The sequence below is a fragment of the Camelina sativa genome, chromosome 7, assembly GCF_000633955.1.
Source record: "Camelina sativa cultivar DH55 chromosome 7, Cs, whole genome shotgun sequence".
Taxonomy (NCBI): Eukaryota; Viridiplantae; Streptophyta; class Magnoliopsida; order Brassicales; family Brassicaceae; genus Camelina; species Camelina sativa.
Window position 1 is genome coordinate 10165528 of NC_025691.1, and position 17674 is coordinate 10183201.

The 17674-nt window shown below is 36.1% G+C and overlaps 2 protein-coding genes and 2 pseudogenes across 2 annotated transcripts; 1 reads left to right on the top strand and 3 right to left on the bottom strand.

Annotated features, from left to right (window-relative positions):
* LOC104700853 lies at nt 306–960 on the bottom strand (annotated as a pseudogene).
* Nucleotides 4009–7200, bottom strand: LOC104704496. Its single transcript, XM_010420571.1, has one exon. It carries the CDS (start codon nt 7198–7200, stop codon nt 4009–4011), a length of 3192 nt encoding a protein of 1063 aa, XP_010418873.1.
* Nucleotides 7945–10684, bottom strand: LOC104704498 (annotated as a pseudogene).
* LOC104704499 lies at nt 16475–17528 on the top strand. The gene is made up of 3 exons (XM_010420575.1): nt 16475–16610; nt 16683–17197; nt 17262–17528. Exons 1-3 carry the CDS (start codon nt 16475–16477, stop codon nt 17526–17528), a joined length of 918 nt encoding a protein of 305 aa, XP_010418877.1.

Sequence of the window (17674 nt, forward strand, 5' to 3'; positions counted from 1 at the left end):
TGTGCATCGGATCAAGTCAGCCATCTCAAAGTCAAGTTATTGATTGAATTCGCAGGTTATTAAGAAAAACGTCTCTGGGATGAATGAGTGTTTGGGATATTTTACGAACATTTAAGTTAATGTTTTGGTTCAAGTAATATTGGTCTATGTAAGAACCTTTAAGTTCATGTTTTGGTCTGGTGTAATAACCTTTAAGTTCATGTTTTGGTCTGTGTAAGAACCTTTACATCATGTTTTGGTTCCAGTATTTTGAACTAATCTCATTTCTTAAATATTGTCTCAAACACAAACACAACACCTTGCACATCTACCATGACATACATATTACAATACAAACACATAAACAAGAACCATCAACACAACACACACAACAATGTTCTTCAACCCACGCAATTCCATCTTGCATCCTTGAACCTATTTCTCAAAACCCTTAGCTCTTTCTCAAATCCGCAGACCACAGCTTCACATGAGTCTCCATTGCAAGAGTTTCCATTTCTGATTCGCATACTTGTAAACATTTTCTTAAGGTCCATGAAGCTTCTTCAAGATCATCAATTCTCAGAATCATATCTTCAATCTCTTCAAACCATTGATTCATCTGTCCACTTGAACAAGTGATCACGACTTTTCCGCAACATAATTAAAGAATATATTAAAATTTCTAGCTTAACTACCCAATAATACAACCATTACCTCATTTGCAAATGGACATGCATTAAAAAGTGTCCCTGGATTTTTCACAGTCTTTGATGTTCTCAAGAATGCATTCTCTCCACATCTACGTTTCCTCGGAATTCCTCTTCCTCTTTCACCCATTTTAGCTACAACTCCTTCGCTCCTCGATCTCTCAGTGTTTCTCTTTGTTTTAGTCTCTCAATTTTTCGATTTCTTTTCTGAAGGAAGGAAGAAGACGAACCCTAAATCGAAAAAACCCCCAATTCTTTAAACGACGTCGTTTAAGTTTAGTCTGTGTAAGAACGTGTGTTAGGTGCTAAAACGAAGTTGTTTTAATGATTACATGTAGTCCTAGTCATCATCTGTTGCACAATAATACCGTCTCACGATTTGGGGATTTCATCCGGATTTATATGATTGATATGGGATATTCAAATCTAACTAGAGTTTATGGGGGCACAAACATAATGGAAAGTTTCAGAAATGCATGGGATAAAGTAAATTCGAGGGAGAATGGACCGTTTTTCCACATGTCATCATATACCTGACATTTAATTATTTATTATAATTTATCATTAGAATTTAATATCGAAGATAAAGTTAAATTCACGCCATACCTATGGTTTCTTTTTATAATTAAATATTCTCGCTGCATGTTATTTTTGTCACACACTACTAGTTTGGTGTCTACTACGTTGTGCATGCATGTCTTACGTCAGAAATGCCTCTCTTGTTCTATACTTATCTTATATAACGTAAGATTACGTCAGGAATATATTGGTATAATTTAATATAAAAAATTAAAAAATTTTATTGCTAATTTTTTTACCATATCTTTAAAAGTTGTGAAATTTTGAGACAAAACCGCTTTGATGTGATCCTCCCAAGAAATCGACGCTCTAAGGTAGGTAGGATGATAAGGCGTGAGATAAACTCAAAAATCCTTATGCCCCAAACTCTCTTAAAACAAACCAAACAAAGCAAGGCGGTGGAACTTTAGATAGAAGCTTCGCGGAGACAGATGACAAGGCGTGAGACGAATCCCGAAAATCCTTGTGCCCTAGACTCTCTTGTAACAACTCTTCAATCCTCAGCTAATGAATGGCAACGTCAAGTGCGGCGGAATCACTTGATATACCGAAAACTCTTTGATGTAACCCACCAAGGAGAAAAAACAAGTTCTAAAAAGAACAAAGGAGTTAACCACTCTCAAATAAAAGATAAAAAATTTTTTGATTGAATTTTTTCTCAAATGAGGTTACATGTGTTTATATAGGGATAGAAAACTTGGTCACAAATCCAAGTATTGATTATTCTTGAAACTAAAAACATTAAAGATACTAAGTTGAATGACGACTCAAATCTTGGTGCATGTTTCCAAAGTGACTCTTGATGCATGTATCTCTTATTTTCGTCACTCTTCTTTGACCACAAAATAAAGTGATTATTTTGGGCTTTTTTGGGCTTGTATTAGGCTCAAAGTAGGCTGGACTTGATAGATATCATCCCCAATAGAAATTTCCATGCTTTCTTTGGCCATAAGTTCTTTAATTGACCCATTAAGTGTTTCCTTGATCTTCTCTCTCTTTGACTCCTTGATCCAAGTTGCTGATGAGAAACAACATGGACTATATGATTTCTTCACCATGGTCTTAGTAGAAACAGCTCATGGTTGCCAAACATAATTCTGGAAGCTCCTAACCCAATTAGACCTAAAACTCTTCATGTGAAGAACTAGATTGACCTCCTTTGGCAAATGAAGCGTAACTTTGTGATTTGTTGGCCAAATCTTGTTTTCTTGAACTTTTTGGAAACATACGAGATCCATTGACATCCTCCAACTGATTTCGTGTCGAAATTGATGCTGAGTTGGTATGTGAACACGATCTTTGGCTCAGACGCGAAACTGGAACTGGGATAGATCCACTGACTTGAAAACTTCATATCTTCGACATATGAACTTATCTTAATGTGATTCCAAATCTCCATGGTTCCGGAATGAATCAACATTCCAGAACAGTTTGGTTCATAGCTTGAATCCGCCATTGAATGCTCGTAGGTCCAAATCGCGTAGCCATGAGTTCACCTGATTTGTAAAATAAATAACTCCTTCATCCGAACTCTGATTGGACTGATTCCACTTCGAGATATGCTCTAAATGGGGTAAGAATGTATCCCAAATAGTTGTTTGGCTGGAAGAATTGATCTTCGACTTCGTTTGTGTTGAACTAGACTCAAGAGTCATCTTGGATTGTTTCATGATCATATCATACAAGAGGTTGGATGAAGTTGGACTTCATTTTGCATACTGCTTTGTCTTCTCCTCAATGTTTATTCTAGCTTTCTCATGGATCTGTTTGACAAGGTCAGCTTTCTTTTTTTATTCTAGCTTTCATTGATCTTCGACTTCGTTTTGCATACTGCTTTGTCTTCTCCTCAATGTTTATTCTAGCTTTCTCATGGATCTGTTTGACAAGGTCAGCTTTCTTTTTCCCATACAAGCTAACTCCTTCACTCAAAGGTAGAGGAGTTAGATCCAATGGAGATAAAGGATTAAAGCCATAAACAATTTGGAACGGAGAAAACTTAGTTGAAGAATGAAGTGATTGATTGTATGCAAACTCAACATGTGGTAAACATTCTTCCCAAGTTTTAATGTTTTTTTGATCAAAACTCTCAAGAGAGTTGACAAAGTTCTATTAACTACTTCAGTTTGACATCAGTTTGTGGATGACAAGTATTGGAGAATAGTAACTTAGTCCCTAGTTTAGACCAAAGCGTTTTCCAGAAGTAACTCAAAAATTTTGTATCCCTATCAGAAACAATTGACTTAGGCACTCCATGCAAACGAACAATTTCTTTGAAGAACAACTCAGCAACATGCAAAGCATTATCAGTTTTGTGACAAGGATGAAATGCACCATTTTTGAAAATCGATCAATAACCACAAAAAACTGAATCTTTACCAGTCCTAGTTCTAGGCAAACCAAGCACAAAATCCATAGAAATATCATGCCAAGGCTGAGTAGGAATAGGCAAGGGAGTGTACAAACCGTTGGGCTGTACCTTTGACTTAGATTGTTTGCAAGTGACACACCTTCCACATATCCTTTTGACATCTCTCTTCATGTTCGGCCAATGAAAATGATCTTGAATTACCTTAAGCGTTTTTGCTATTCCGAAATGACCCAGCAATCCTCCTCCGTGCGCTTCCCTAACAAGCACTTCTCGAAGAGAACAATTAGGCACACAAAAACGATTGTCATAGAAAAGGAACCCATCATGCCTATAGTATTTGCCAGCAGCAAACATTTCACAAGCTTTGTAAACATCTTAAAAGTCAGGATCCTTATCATACATCCCTTTAACTTGTTCGAATCCCATCAGTTTAATATCAAGAGTAGAGATTAGAGCATACCTTCGGGACAAGGCATCAGCAACAATGTTTTCCTTACCTTGTTTATACTTGATGACATAGGGAAATGTTTCTATGAACTCCACCCACCTAGCATGTCGTTTGTTGAGCTTTTGCTGACCCTTCAAATGTTTGAGGGACTCATGATCAGTGTGAATCACAAACTCTTTAGGCCATAGGTAGTGTTTCCATGTTTGCAGTGCTCGAACCAACGCGTATAGCTCCTTTTCGTATGTGGGATAGTTCAAGGTCGCTCCTCCAAGCTTCTCACTGAAGTATGCAATGGGTTTCTTGTCTTGCATCAAAACAGCTCCAATACCTACATCAGAAGCATCACACTCAATTTCAAAGGTTTTAAGGAAATTAGGCAAAGTTAAGAGTGGGGCGTTTGTAAGCTTCTCTTTCAAGGCCTGGAACGCTTCTTCTTGTGCTTTCTCCCATTTGAATCCAACATCCTTCTTGATGACTTCTGTAAGTGGTGCAGCTATAGTGCTAAAATCTTTCACAAAGTGCCTATAGAATCCAGCTAGTCCATGAAAGCACCTTACTTCTCCAACGGTCTTAGGACTTGGCCAATCTCTTATAGCTTTAACTTTCTTCTCATCAACTTTAATGCCATCTGCACTAACAACAAAACCTACAAACACAAGGTTATCCATACAAAAAGTGCATTTCTTAAAATTGGCAAACAACTTCTCCTCTTTAAGAGTTGTAAGAACCGCTTCTAGATGTTGAACATGTTCTTCTAGATTCTTGCTACAGACTAAGATATCATCAAAGTAAACTACAACAAAGATTCCAATGAATTTTCTCAAAACATGGTTCATTAACCTCATAAAAGTGTTGGGTGCATTTGTTAGCCCAAAAAGCATAACCAACCATTCATACAACCCATGCTTAGTTTTGAAAGCAGTTTTCCATTCATCACCCTCTTTCATGCGTATTTGGTGATATCCACTTTTGAGATCTATCTTAGAAAATACACAAGAACCATGCAGTTCGTCAAGCATATCATCAAGCCTAGGAATAGGATGACGATACTTTACCGTGATGTTGTTGATGGCTCTACAATCAACACACATGCGCCAAGTTCCATCCTTTTTGGGCACAAGTAGGACTGGGATCGTACATGGGCTCATGCTCTCTCTGATATGTCCCTTCTCCATGAGCTCATTAACTTGTCTTTGCAACTCCAAGGTCTCCACGGGATTAGTCCTATAAATTGGGCGGTTTGGCAGTGATGCACCAGGAACAAAGTCTATTTGGTGTTCAATACCACGGATAGGTGGTAAGCCTTTCGGATTGTCCTCCGGGAATACGTCCTCAAAATCCTCTCCTTTTCTCACAAAGAAATTTGAATGCCTCACGGGTTTTCTCTCACAGGCCTTTGACTTGGTTTTTCTCAAACTCTCGCTCTCTTTTTGGTGAATTGTGTTTGTGGGGTCGCTCATGGTGTTTGTTTCTTTTCTTTGCCTGAGAATCAACTGATCTTGGTAAACTTCATGAGGTGTCAATGGAACTAAGATGATCTTCTTGCCTTTGAACTCAAAAGAATATCGATTGGTGAAACCATCATGGCTTGTTCTCCGGTCAGATTGCCATGGTCTTCCCAAAAGAATATGACTTGCCTCCATAGGTAGAACATCGCACAAAACCTCATCCTCATATTTCCCAATGACAATAGGAACCTTTACTTGGATACTAACCTCCATCTCACCATCATCATTAAGCCATTGCAGCTTATATGGCTTTGGGTGCTTCTCCGTAGTTAGCCCATGCTTCTTAACCATTGTTTCACTCGCCACATTAGTACAACTCCCGCCATCAATTATCAGACAACATACCTTATCTCGGACATGGCACCTTGTATGAAATAAATTCTCTCTTTGCTCATGTTCCACAATCGCAGTTTGAACACTAAGTGATCTCCTTGCCACCAATATCTCGCCTTTTGCTGGAATTTTTTCAAGTTCTTCTAGTGAAGCAGAAACCACCTCTTCATTTTCTGATTCGAACTCTCCATTCTCCAAGAGAATCATTGTTCTTCTGTTGGAGCACTCATGTGCATAGTGTCCTCTCCCATGACACTTATAACACGTCACATCACGAGCTCGGGTTCTGGTAGCCTCAGCTTTGTCCTTGGTAACTTGACTGGCAACAATTAGCTTCGCTTCAGCCTTTGGAATAACAACTGACTTTTCTTCCTTCTGGTAACTTGTTTTTGGGTTAGATGAACCAGCACCATAAGTTATCCGCGTAGAACTTCTTCTTTTAAGTTGCTTTTCCACCAAGATTTCTTTATGTAACATCTCTTCAAGCTCCACATAATGTTCCATCTCAAGCCTATCTTGGACATCTTGTTTCAACCCACTCATGAATCTAGCCATAGTAGCTTCTCGGTCCTCAACCACATCAGCTCTTATCAAAAGAATCTCCATCTCTTGATAATAATCCTCCACACTTCGACTTCCCTGAGTCAGTCTCCTTAGCTTTTGATGCAGATCGCGATGGTAATGGCCCGGAACAAACCTTCTCCTCATGATAGCCTTCATCTCAGCCCAAGTCTCAATCGGATATTCGCCATTACGTCTTCGTGAAGTCACCAACTGATCCCACCAGCTAAGTGCATACTCACTAAACTCAACAGCCGCCATTCGCACCTTATTGATCTCAGAATAGTGTTGAAAATTGAAAACTTGTTCTACCTTCTTCTCCCACTCCAAGTAGACATCTGGATCATTCTTCCCAATAAATGGTGGAATTTTAAACTTCAGCCCTCCAATGTTATCATCATTTCTTTCTCTGCCTTCTCGCACACGTATTTGTCTCCTTCGGCCTCCTTGAGATGAGCTTCCACTATGACTGTAGTAGTCTTCAGCTGCTACATCTCTCGGCATTCTTAACTCCTCTCCTGCTCTCCTCTGTTGATTAGGCAAGTTTTGTGGTTGCCTTTGTTGTGCTTCTGCTTGAACTTCGTCCAACCTCTCATAGACTGCATTCATCTCAATCCTCATCATCCTCCGCATTTCTCCCAACAATGCTTCCATCTGGATATTTTGAAGTGTCCCGGGTTGTTCTACTTCATGGTTGTTATTTTCTCCGTCAGCCATATTTGAAGAAACCTGCAAGATAAACAACCTCACAAGTGTTTAATCTCAAGTGTTTCACTCACAAGTGTTTATTCTCAACTCTCAAAGTGTGTTCTAGTGACTTTCAAAGGTTCTAATAGAACAGAAACCAATCAAACCCAATGTGTTTTCCAAAACAATCGAAACAGAATCAAACTCAGCGAGATACCAAAAGATAAAATGGAACCGATTGATAGAAGTAGATTTTTTTTTTCTTTTTTTTTTTGAAATAGAACGAAACGATTTTTTTTTTTTTAAAAGAACAGAACTGTTTTTTTTTGAATAGAAAAGAACCTTTTTTCTTTCTTTTTTTTTTGTTTTGTTTTGTTTCTTTTCGTTTTTTTTCTTATGCTTTTTTTTCTTTTTTTACTTTTTTTTTTAAATAAAATAAATAGAAATAGAAGATGAAAAGATGAGAAAATGAAAATAAGAAGATGGAAAGATAGAAAGATGATAGATAGAAGATGAAAAGATAGAAAATGATAGGAACAAGATGAACGGTTAAAAGATGATAGAATGATAGAATACCAAACTCAAAGGTGTGCTCTAATACCACTTGATATGATTCAATAGCTCTGAGAAGAATTGATAGTTGTTTGGCTGGAAGAATTGATCTTTGACTTCGTTTGTGTTGAACAAGACTCAAGAGTCATCTTGGATGGTTTCATGATCATATCACGCTTTAAACTCATCAACAACGCGCACGGAATAAATGAATGAGTATATTTACGTACCTTTGGGGACAATATAACCAGCGAGGGTAGTATCTTCTCGGGCTACATGATGAAGCATGAACACATTAGCTGGGTGAAGCCGAAACGTTTCTCTGCTACAAGCTTTGATATAGTTGAGTTGGGGTATGTCTGATTCCTGCACAAGTCTGTCTTTACCAACTATCATGTCCAATTCATTTATGGCTTTCTCAAGAATCTCTGGGTGATTCAACATCTCCGCTATCGTCCACTCCACATTATTCATCGTATTGTCAATTGTTGCAATGTTGAATTCCTAAATATATATACATAAGAAAAAGATGTAAGGAATACTGCGAATTGCTATTTAGGTTTTGAGTTGATCCATAAATCCTCACAAAACCTAAGTTTATGTGTAAGAATTCGATGTGTGAACATGACTAACCTTGCACTGAGCCCTAATCTCATCAAACGTAAATAAAGGCATTCCTTGATCATCTTTTAACGGGATGAGGATATCGAGCCAGTCTTCTTCCATATCTTTTCCGCCTTTCTTCCTCCATAAATGTATTCTCTCTTGGATGATCGGGTCGTTACATTTGTTGATTATATGAACCGCTTCTCTTACATGAGCCTCCTCTTTATCTACGTTCCATCCTCTAGGAAAAGGGATGTAATTCGTTAAGTTAAAGCTGAATAAACAATCAAGAGCTCTTTCTCTTTCGGCCCAAGACCACCGTTCTCTGTCACTCCATCAAAATGCCTCTGGCCAAACATCATCCTCATCATCACGGCGTGGCAATAGGTTAAGATCGTATCCCTCACGTTAACCGGCTTCATCGTTGACCCTAGTCGGCATAGATTGTAGACATATGTGATCATATTATCCGCTTCTAGGTTTCTATAACCGATGGTTTTGCTCAATGTTGTCAAAGACATAAGTTTGGTGGTCATCACTTTCTTCATCAGCTTCCAGTTCTCTCCGTATGAAGATAATAATATGTTCTTATAGCCATGGCTGATGAGATCGCTCGCATACGACTCTGACCTGTGAGCGAGAATATCGTCTTTTTCCCTAATAAGCACTTCACCGGCAATCTTGCTTGAGGTTACGGTGATGGCGTGGAAATGGGCAAAGCGGAAGCAAGCTATCTCCGTTTGCATTTCTTCCATGACGCGGTGGATCCACAAGTGAGCCGGTTGGTTGGTGATCATTTGGACCATGTTCCCAATGATTGCCCATCCCCGTGGACCGGGAGGAAGCTGATCTTTTGGTTTCTTGGATCTTAAGAAACATTTAGCGAGAGCCAGGACTAGCGTAATAGAAAGTAAAACGAGTGTGAAACTAGATGGATTCGTGATGATACTCGTGGTTATGGTCAAAATGATTTTTTTTTGGGGAGTTGAGAAGAGGTTTCTGTTGTAGTAGTGGAGAAATCTTACTACAAAATGAGTAATAAGAACGTTCCCCTAACTATCTATTTATACATTTTAAGTTTTATATATAACCCGTATAAAATACTGTTGGTCTAGGAAAATCGTTATTCATTAATCAAGTTACCCTAGTCGGCAGGGTCTGTATCAATATCTGAAAAAAAAATATATATAAACAAAAAAAAAAGCAGAAAAGAGAAAAAATCAGGGTTTTCCAGCAGACTATTTGAGACACGAATAAAAAAAAAATTAATACATATCCTTCTATTAGTGGCTCAACTATATTAAAAATTTAGAATATAATTTTATAATTAAATTATTATTTTTTTGGTTTTAAATACATTTTTGTGGGTATCACCGATAATGATGCTTTAAGAAAAATTGACCTAGGTAGCTAGTAGCAGTAATTTATTTAATTATTAATATTACTGTCATGTAAGCTGGATATATATGTCCTATATTATGCGGTTAAAAGTAGGAAAAAGGATGTCCAATTACACGAGGTTATTGTTGTGTTTGGGTTCTGTTTGGATGTTGTGTTTGGGTTCTTTTTGGATATTAACACATTTTGATTTGGGTTTTAGTATGTTTGTTTAAAGGAAACCCTTATTCGGCGAAGCTTGTTTTTGGTACTTTGTTGTATACAGTTTAATCCTTGTACCATACTTTGGTTGTTATATTTCATCCTTGTGCCATCCAAACAAAAAGTTCTTTAAACCATCCGACTTTTGGTTCAATATGTTAAACGGACCAAATCCTACAAATCAACATCAATAACAACTACTTGACAAATCCAAGTACGATGAAATACATTACATAGTAATTAACTTAACCAAGTACGATGACTCCAATTGCACAAACAAGCAAGCCTGTCAAACCCGTGATAACGAGGCGTTGACGAGACACAATTGCTTCCATATCATCAATCTTCTTCTTCTGCAACTGATTTCTCTCTAAATCCCCCTTCAGCTCCATGATTGTCGTTGATAGTTGACTTATTATCTTATTCTTCTCATTAATTTCTGCTTGAGCTTCAACCAATGCTCTTCTCGGCCAGCCTTTCACTTCTTCTTCATCAACCCAACTAAAGTACTTATAGTGACCATTACCACCTTCCTACACAAACATCAAACAATTACTTCATCAACAAAGCTACTCACCTCAACATATATCGAAATTCAAGTGATACATACCTTGTACAGCTCACACCCGAGGAACCTTCGATTTGGATTTCTTGCCGTTTTTGAGATGAACATCTTCGCCGCCAATCCACAATCACAAACTTGCCCGACTCCAGACCTGCTCCTCATGCTACTAGACAATTCCGATGTTAATTCCATCTTCACTCCGAATTGAAGTTTCTCACACGATGAAGAACCCTAATATTCAATTTTTTGTCGATTTGGGAAAAATGGGAAATGTGATGGATCTGTTTTTTTTTTTTAATTTAGAGAAAAAACCCATTAAAAATGGATCCGGGTCGGGTATTTTATTTTGGTTGTAGGTGCTCGGGTCGGGTTTTAGTTTTCCCCGATTATGGTTCTGATGAGTCAACGCCGGTCATTGCCGGGAGAAATGACCCGGTGAATCGAGATTTTATGTCCATGGTGTAAAACACATGACGTCACGTACTTGGTGCATGTGACCATGCCAAACATATATTTGATGTAGCTGGGCATACATTATTAAGCTTGAGATGTGTGGCCATGTATTGCGTCATACCTCGTTTAGCTGGACATCTTTTTTCCTTAAAAGTATTCTAATCTATGCTGTTACGATTTTGGTGAACTAGTCATAAAGCATCGAAGAAAATAATAATATTGAAACATGATTTTTTTATATACCGTAGTAGAATTTGTATCCGCGCACGCACGAGATTTTAATTTAAATTATTTCTTATCAATAGAAATTGTTGAGCTCAAATATAATTATTCCAACTTTTGAGTATAAATCTATATTAATATTAAACTTACTTTACTCAGTGATATACAACATATATATTTTTGAAGATAATATTTCTTTGTTATATCTATTTGCGATTTTACGTGAGATTTTAGTTAAAATTTTTATCAATAAGAATAATTGAATATAAATATAATTTGAAGATTAAAAGATAAATCTATATAAATGCCATACTTATTTTACTAATTTATATATAACATATATTGTCTAGTGTCGCAATAATATAGTCGACAATCTTCTGATCTTTTATCTTTAAAAGAGTTCATATTCCATGAAAACATAATTATAAAAATTCTAACATCAGTGTTGATTGTTGACCTAATTATAGAGACTATTTATACATATCGACATCCTACATTAAATATGAATATACAAAGTTTCATGAACAATTTTAGTGTTATGTCACTACAATAAGATTGTCCAAATAGATAAAATAAAGCGGACAACCTAGTTGAGTTAACGTCAATGTCAACAGTTTTACTCAAGAAATAAAGCCCTTTCACTCACGTTTTTGAACGATCATGAAACTTGGAAAACATATTTCTTGAGTAAATTTGGAAAATATTTTTTTTTCATTTACACTTTTGAAAACTATCCTTTTTATTATCCTTATAAAAATTATTTTAAAATATGTAAAATTACTAAAATAATCTTTCTTAAACAATATAATTAACAAAAAATAATAAATAATAATAATATTTTACCAATATTAAGTCATGTATTGTCATAGTGCGTATTTCTATGATTAATTACTATTGGAAACACATTAAATAGGTTAATTTGCGAGTCTTTTCAAAGAAAATCATTGAACTTAAAAAAAAATTGGTGATGTCGAATTGAAAAATATGTTTGGAGCGTTAAAATTTTATTTCTTTATATGATATGAAATTTTTTATATAACATATTTATTAGATATGATCTTTTAAAACTTTAATATATAAAATCAATAAACTATATTTCTGTTATATAATAAATTATAATAAAAATTATAACTAATATTATTTCTAAGTAATTTTATATTTGTGTTCTAATATAGTATGAAATTATTTATAAATATATTTATTAAGATATGATTTTTAAAACTTTAATATATAAAATCAATAAACTATATTTGTCTTATATAATAAACTATAATAAATATTATAACTAATATTATTTCTAAGTAATTTTATATTTGTGTTATAATATTTTAACTATAATAAATATTATTTCAATTTTTAAAAAAAGAATTTAAATTAGTTTTGACTTACAAAAAGTATAGGTTTAAATTTAAATCTGGACAAATTTTCATTTTACATATAAAAGATTGAAATTTTTACTAAAAATAGAAAATAGAGTATTTTTCAAAAAATAACTCAATGTAATCTTTCTATGTTTCGATTTGACTATTGTTTTAAATGTCTTTTGCTTGAATTTTATATAACTCCAACTTCATTCATTAATTAGTTCGCTTGAATTCTTTATTATTCATACGTCAAAATTTTATTTTCAAAAATTTTCTTCAGTTCGATTGACAAAAAAAAAAAAAAAAAGTTTTCTTCAGTTTTAGCCGCGAGATGTCAGTGTTATATTATGTACGTGATTCACGTGAACATTTCCTTAGCATAATACTCTGATTTGCTAAGGAAAACCACCACTTTTTTTTCAATAGCTAGCTTAATTAATAAGATTTTAAACATATTATACAAAAAATAAGAAATGCATGTTCTAAAATTGAAGTGATGTAGTTTTAAATTATCAAGTGAAATTATAGATAAACTTTGATTCTTTATTAATTATACGTTCTTTATATTAGAGCAAGCCACAAAGCCCAATAGTATGATCCATTATTAGTCTTAAAGCTCATGTAATTAGGATTTCCCAAATGAGATAGGTTTTATATATATGTGTGTAATGACTCTAAGAAATGTAACTTTGAGAGTTGTCTCAAAACAACTCTCTCCTCTTCAATCTTATACTCTTTGCTCTTGGTGACAACATAATCTCTCTTTCCTCTTTCTTTAGTTTCTTTGCACAATAAAGCTCCTAATGAGCTATCTTATATCTCTAGCTTAATAAGCTCTTTAAGAGCACAAATCTTCTTGTTTTGAGATTGTCTTCATGATATCAGAGCCAAACGGTTCATGGGTTTTCCCAAATGGTTCATAGAGTATCCCATACCTCAATGGATCGACTACCTACACCTATGTATGACAATGTGATATCTCGCCTCACCGGCTACGACGACAGGCTCCAAGGTTACTCTGTTCCTACAGATGTCTCACCTCATCTATCGTTTAATACGTCAAGATCTTTAGGCTATCAACATTGTGGTCGTGGCAACAGAGGCAGAGGCAGAGGCAGAGGGTCTTACTCAACTCGTGGTTGTGGCTTTCAACAACAATTCTCGTCTGCTGCTCCATCCAGAACATTTGTCACCACAACTGAAAAACCGGTGTGTCAAATCTGTGGCAAACGAGGACATAATGCTTTCGAGTGTTGGTTTCGGTTTGATGAAGAATACCAAGAACCAGCTCAACCTGCGATTAATGTTGCAGCTTTCTAAGTCTTACACATCACTGATGTTACTGAAGACAACAGTTGGTACCCTGATTCGGCTGCAACCGCACACATCACCAGCTCCACTCAACGACTACAGCAAGCTCAAGCATATCATGGCAGTGAAATGGTAATGGCAAGCGATGGAAATTTCCTCCCCATCACTCATTTTGGCTCCGCTAATCTCCCTTCAACGTCAGGTAAAATCTCTATTAAAGATGTGCTAGTTTGTCCTGAGATAGCAAAGTCGTTACTGTCAGTGTCAAATTGACCAAAGATTACCCATTTGCTGTCACATTTGATGATATTGATGTTGTTATTAAGGACAAAGCAACTCTCAAAGTTCTGACAAAGGGAAAGGAAAATAATGGGCTTTACAAGCTAGATGATCTGAAGTTTCAGATGCTTTACTCTACAAGACAAATCAAAATAAGTGATGAAATTTGGCATCAGAGATTAGGAAGTCCTTCAGTTTCTATTTGCAAATAAGGCAATCCAAGTTATAAAAAAAACCAGCAAGGTGTGTGAATCATGCCAGCTTGGGAAGAGTTCAAGATTGTCATTTAATTCTTCTTCTTTTGTTGCTTCAAAACCTCTAGAGAGAGTGCATTGTGATCTTCTGTTCAAGGATTCAGATTTTATGCAGTGTTTATTGACAATTGTTCAAGATATTGTTGGCTTGATTTCTGCTCTATCTTCATTAAGTATCAGCTTCTGGTTGAAAATTTGCTTCAAACAAAAATTGGAACATTTCAGTCAAATGGTGGAGGAGAATTTATAAGTCAAAGGTTCCTCACACATCTCCAAAATGCTGGCATTCAACACTTCATATCCTGCCCTCACACGCCTCAACAAAACGGTATTGCTGAGATAAAACATCGGCAATTGACAGAAATGGCTCTCACCTTGATGTTTCAGAGTACTACTCCACAAAGTTACTGGGTGGAAGCCTTCTTCACCTCCAATTTCCTCAGCGTCCTTCTCCCTCAAAGCAGGCTCAGCGGTAATATCAGACCATATGAAGCTATGATTGGTAAAACACCAGAGTACCCTGCTCTAAGGACTTTCGGTTGTGCATGTTTTCCCACTCTAAGGTCGTATGCTCAAAATAAGTTCGATCCTAGATCACTCAAATGCATCTTTCTTGGCTACACTGAAAAATTCAAGGGATACCGCTGTTTCCATCCTCCAACTGGACGTGTTTATCTCAGCCATCATGTCATTTTTTACGAAACAAGCTTTCCTTTTGCTAACACCTACAAACATTTGCAACAGTCAACACCTACTCCTCTGTATACAGCTTGGCTCAAACAGTTTTCACCTTACTCTGCGACTGATGATCAAGTAGCATCCCCAACGTATGTTCTTGCAATGTCTGCACCTATCTCAAGCGATCAAACAGAACTCCATAGCAATGCGTCTTCAATTTCAACTGAATCAGAAAGTGAGACCACTTTACCTCTCCCTCCTTCCATCCCTTTATTATCTCTGAAATAGTTGTATTTGTATCGTCCTCATCTATGTCCTCTTCGATCTCACTAGGCGTCTAGTGTACAGTGAGTGAGGTCAGTGTAGAGACAACTTATATTATGAGAGCCACCAAACTAAATTTCCAAAAACGACATTCATGTTCCGATATCAGACTGAGCTGCTCATTGTAAATTATCACAGCCTTAGACCTGCTGCAAAACAATTTTTAAGATACTCAATGGGAAATGGCTCCTCAGAAAGCAACGTACTGGTTTTCGACCTCTTGGACACAAAGGGAATCATGCAATGTTTTGCTTGTAATTCACTTCTTTTTTCCGCTTATGTTTTGCTTATGTTTTATCTATTGTGTGCTTTAAAACATAATGAGCAAACTTTATATTTTGATAATCCTAGAGCAACTATACCGTATTAGTAGAATTGTAAAAAAAATAACTTCTAATAAATTCATTAAAAACCAACTAAATTAGGATCCGCACGATGTAAAAGCCGAATGATGATTTATTAGAAAAGCCTACTGATGTTAATCCTTGTGATACTGTTGGTTCAAAGTCGGAAGATTCAATGCTAAAAAAGGGGAATATTTTAGCAGTAAGGAGGCTTTAAATGCTACTATGGAAATGTATGCAATGAAGTATAACTGCGACTACATGATTACAAAATCTGATAAGAGATGGTGGTGTATACGCTGCATTGATAGTGCTTGTAATTGGAGTCTTCGGGCTGAGTGTTTATAACCGTCTACATATTTCAAAATTAACAAGTTTATGGGTAACCATACATGTGCTCCTTCAAATAAAATATCATTTTGTAGGACACCATCTGCAAGAACAATTGGACATCTCATTAAGCAAAACCCTGAGGGTGTGCAGGAAGGTCTTAAACCGAATGATATAATTAATATTATTCGTACAAGGTACGACTGCGAGCTAACATATTCCCAAGCTTGGGAGTCTCGGGAGTATGCAGTTAATGAAGTTAGAGGAATTCTGGAGAAAAGTTATGCTAAGGTACCAAAATATTTGCACATGCTACAAGAAGCGAATCTTTGTACGTTCACAAATTATGAAATTGACTTTGATGAAAAATTCAAATATCTATTTATTTCTTTTGGTCAATCAAGAAGAGGGTTCTACAAGGCAATGCGGAAAGTGATAGTAGTTGATGGAACATTTTTGAAGAACAAATACAAAGGAGTTCTACTAGTTGCTACAGTTGTAGCTGGTAACTCCAATTTGTATCCAATCGCATTTGGAATTGCTGATTCTGAGAATAATTGTTCATGGGAGTGGTTTTTTATGCAACTTAAGTTGGTTATAGCGGATGAAGAAAGTTTATCATTTGTGTCAGATAGACATACAACGATTGCTAAATCAATTGGAAACATCTACCCATTGGCTAAACATGGTATTTGCATCCATCACTTGCTTAGTAATGTGATAACATATAATAAGAGAAGAGGTGTCGCTGGTATGGTTGCAAAAGTGTCAAAAGCTTATATAGTTTCTGAGTTTAAGAAACAGGTTGGGCGAATTAACAATATTAGTCCTACAATTGCAAGTTATCTAGAGGATGCCGATGTGAGAAAATGGGCTCGCTGTCATTTTCTGGGTTATAGATATGACATTAACACCAACAATGCGGCTGAATCAATCAATGCAGCTTTGAGATCACCCAGAGAGTATCCAATAATTCCTTTGTTAGACAGCATCAGAGAAATGTTGACACGCTGGTTTTATGAGAGTAGAAAGTTAAGTGCAATGAATAAATATCCTTTAACTGTTGAGGTGGAGAAAAATATTTCAAGAATAATTGAGAAAGGTAAATTCATGAACGGTTATCCGATTATTAGATACATATTGCAGGTTAAAGGTAATGGAGTAGACTACATTGTTGACTTAGAAAAAAAGGACTTGTTCATGTGGAAAGTTCAGCATAGGAAAAATCCCTTGTAGACATGCTATAAAAGGAGCTTTTGATTTAGGCAAGGATCTATATCCTTACGCTGATGATGTATATACGGCTACCGCATGGAGATCGCAATATGAGGAAACTATTAATCCAATAGGTGTTCCTGAAGAAGAATGGCGAGTCCCAAAACATGTTGAAGATGCAAAAGTTCGACCACCTGAAACAAGAAGACATCCTGGTAGGCGAAGTGAAACTGACTATTTTTGTGGTGTGGTGGTTGAATGATGTATGGAATGATGACTTATGAATGAATGGATGTCAGGGTGTTTCAATTCCCCTTATGCAATTGTAGTATAAGAGGTGTCAATCCAATCTGAGTGTTTGTGAACAATCAAGATGTGCATATGAGTCTAAGTCAAGCCAGATGTAAA

Bases quoted from the DNA above. Each gene is read 5' to 3' on its own strand.
- LOC104704496 (XM_010420571.1), bottom strand. From the start codon at position 7,200: ATGGCTGACGGAGAAAATAACAACCATGAAGTAGAACAACCCGGGACA.
- LOC104704499 (XM_010420575.1), top strand. From the start codon at position 16,475: ATGCGGAAAGTGATAGTAGTTGATGGAACATTTTTGAAGAACAAATAC. The intron at 16,611-16,682 runs GTTCATGGGAGT...CATTTGTGTCAG, and splicing joins TGCTGATTCTGAGAATAATT to ATAGACATACAACGATTGCT. The intron at 17,198-17,261 runs GTTAAAGGTAAT...TCATGTGGAAAG, and splicing joins TTATTAGATACATATTGCAG to TTCAGCATAGGAAAAATCCC.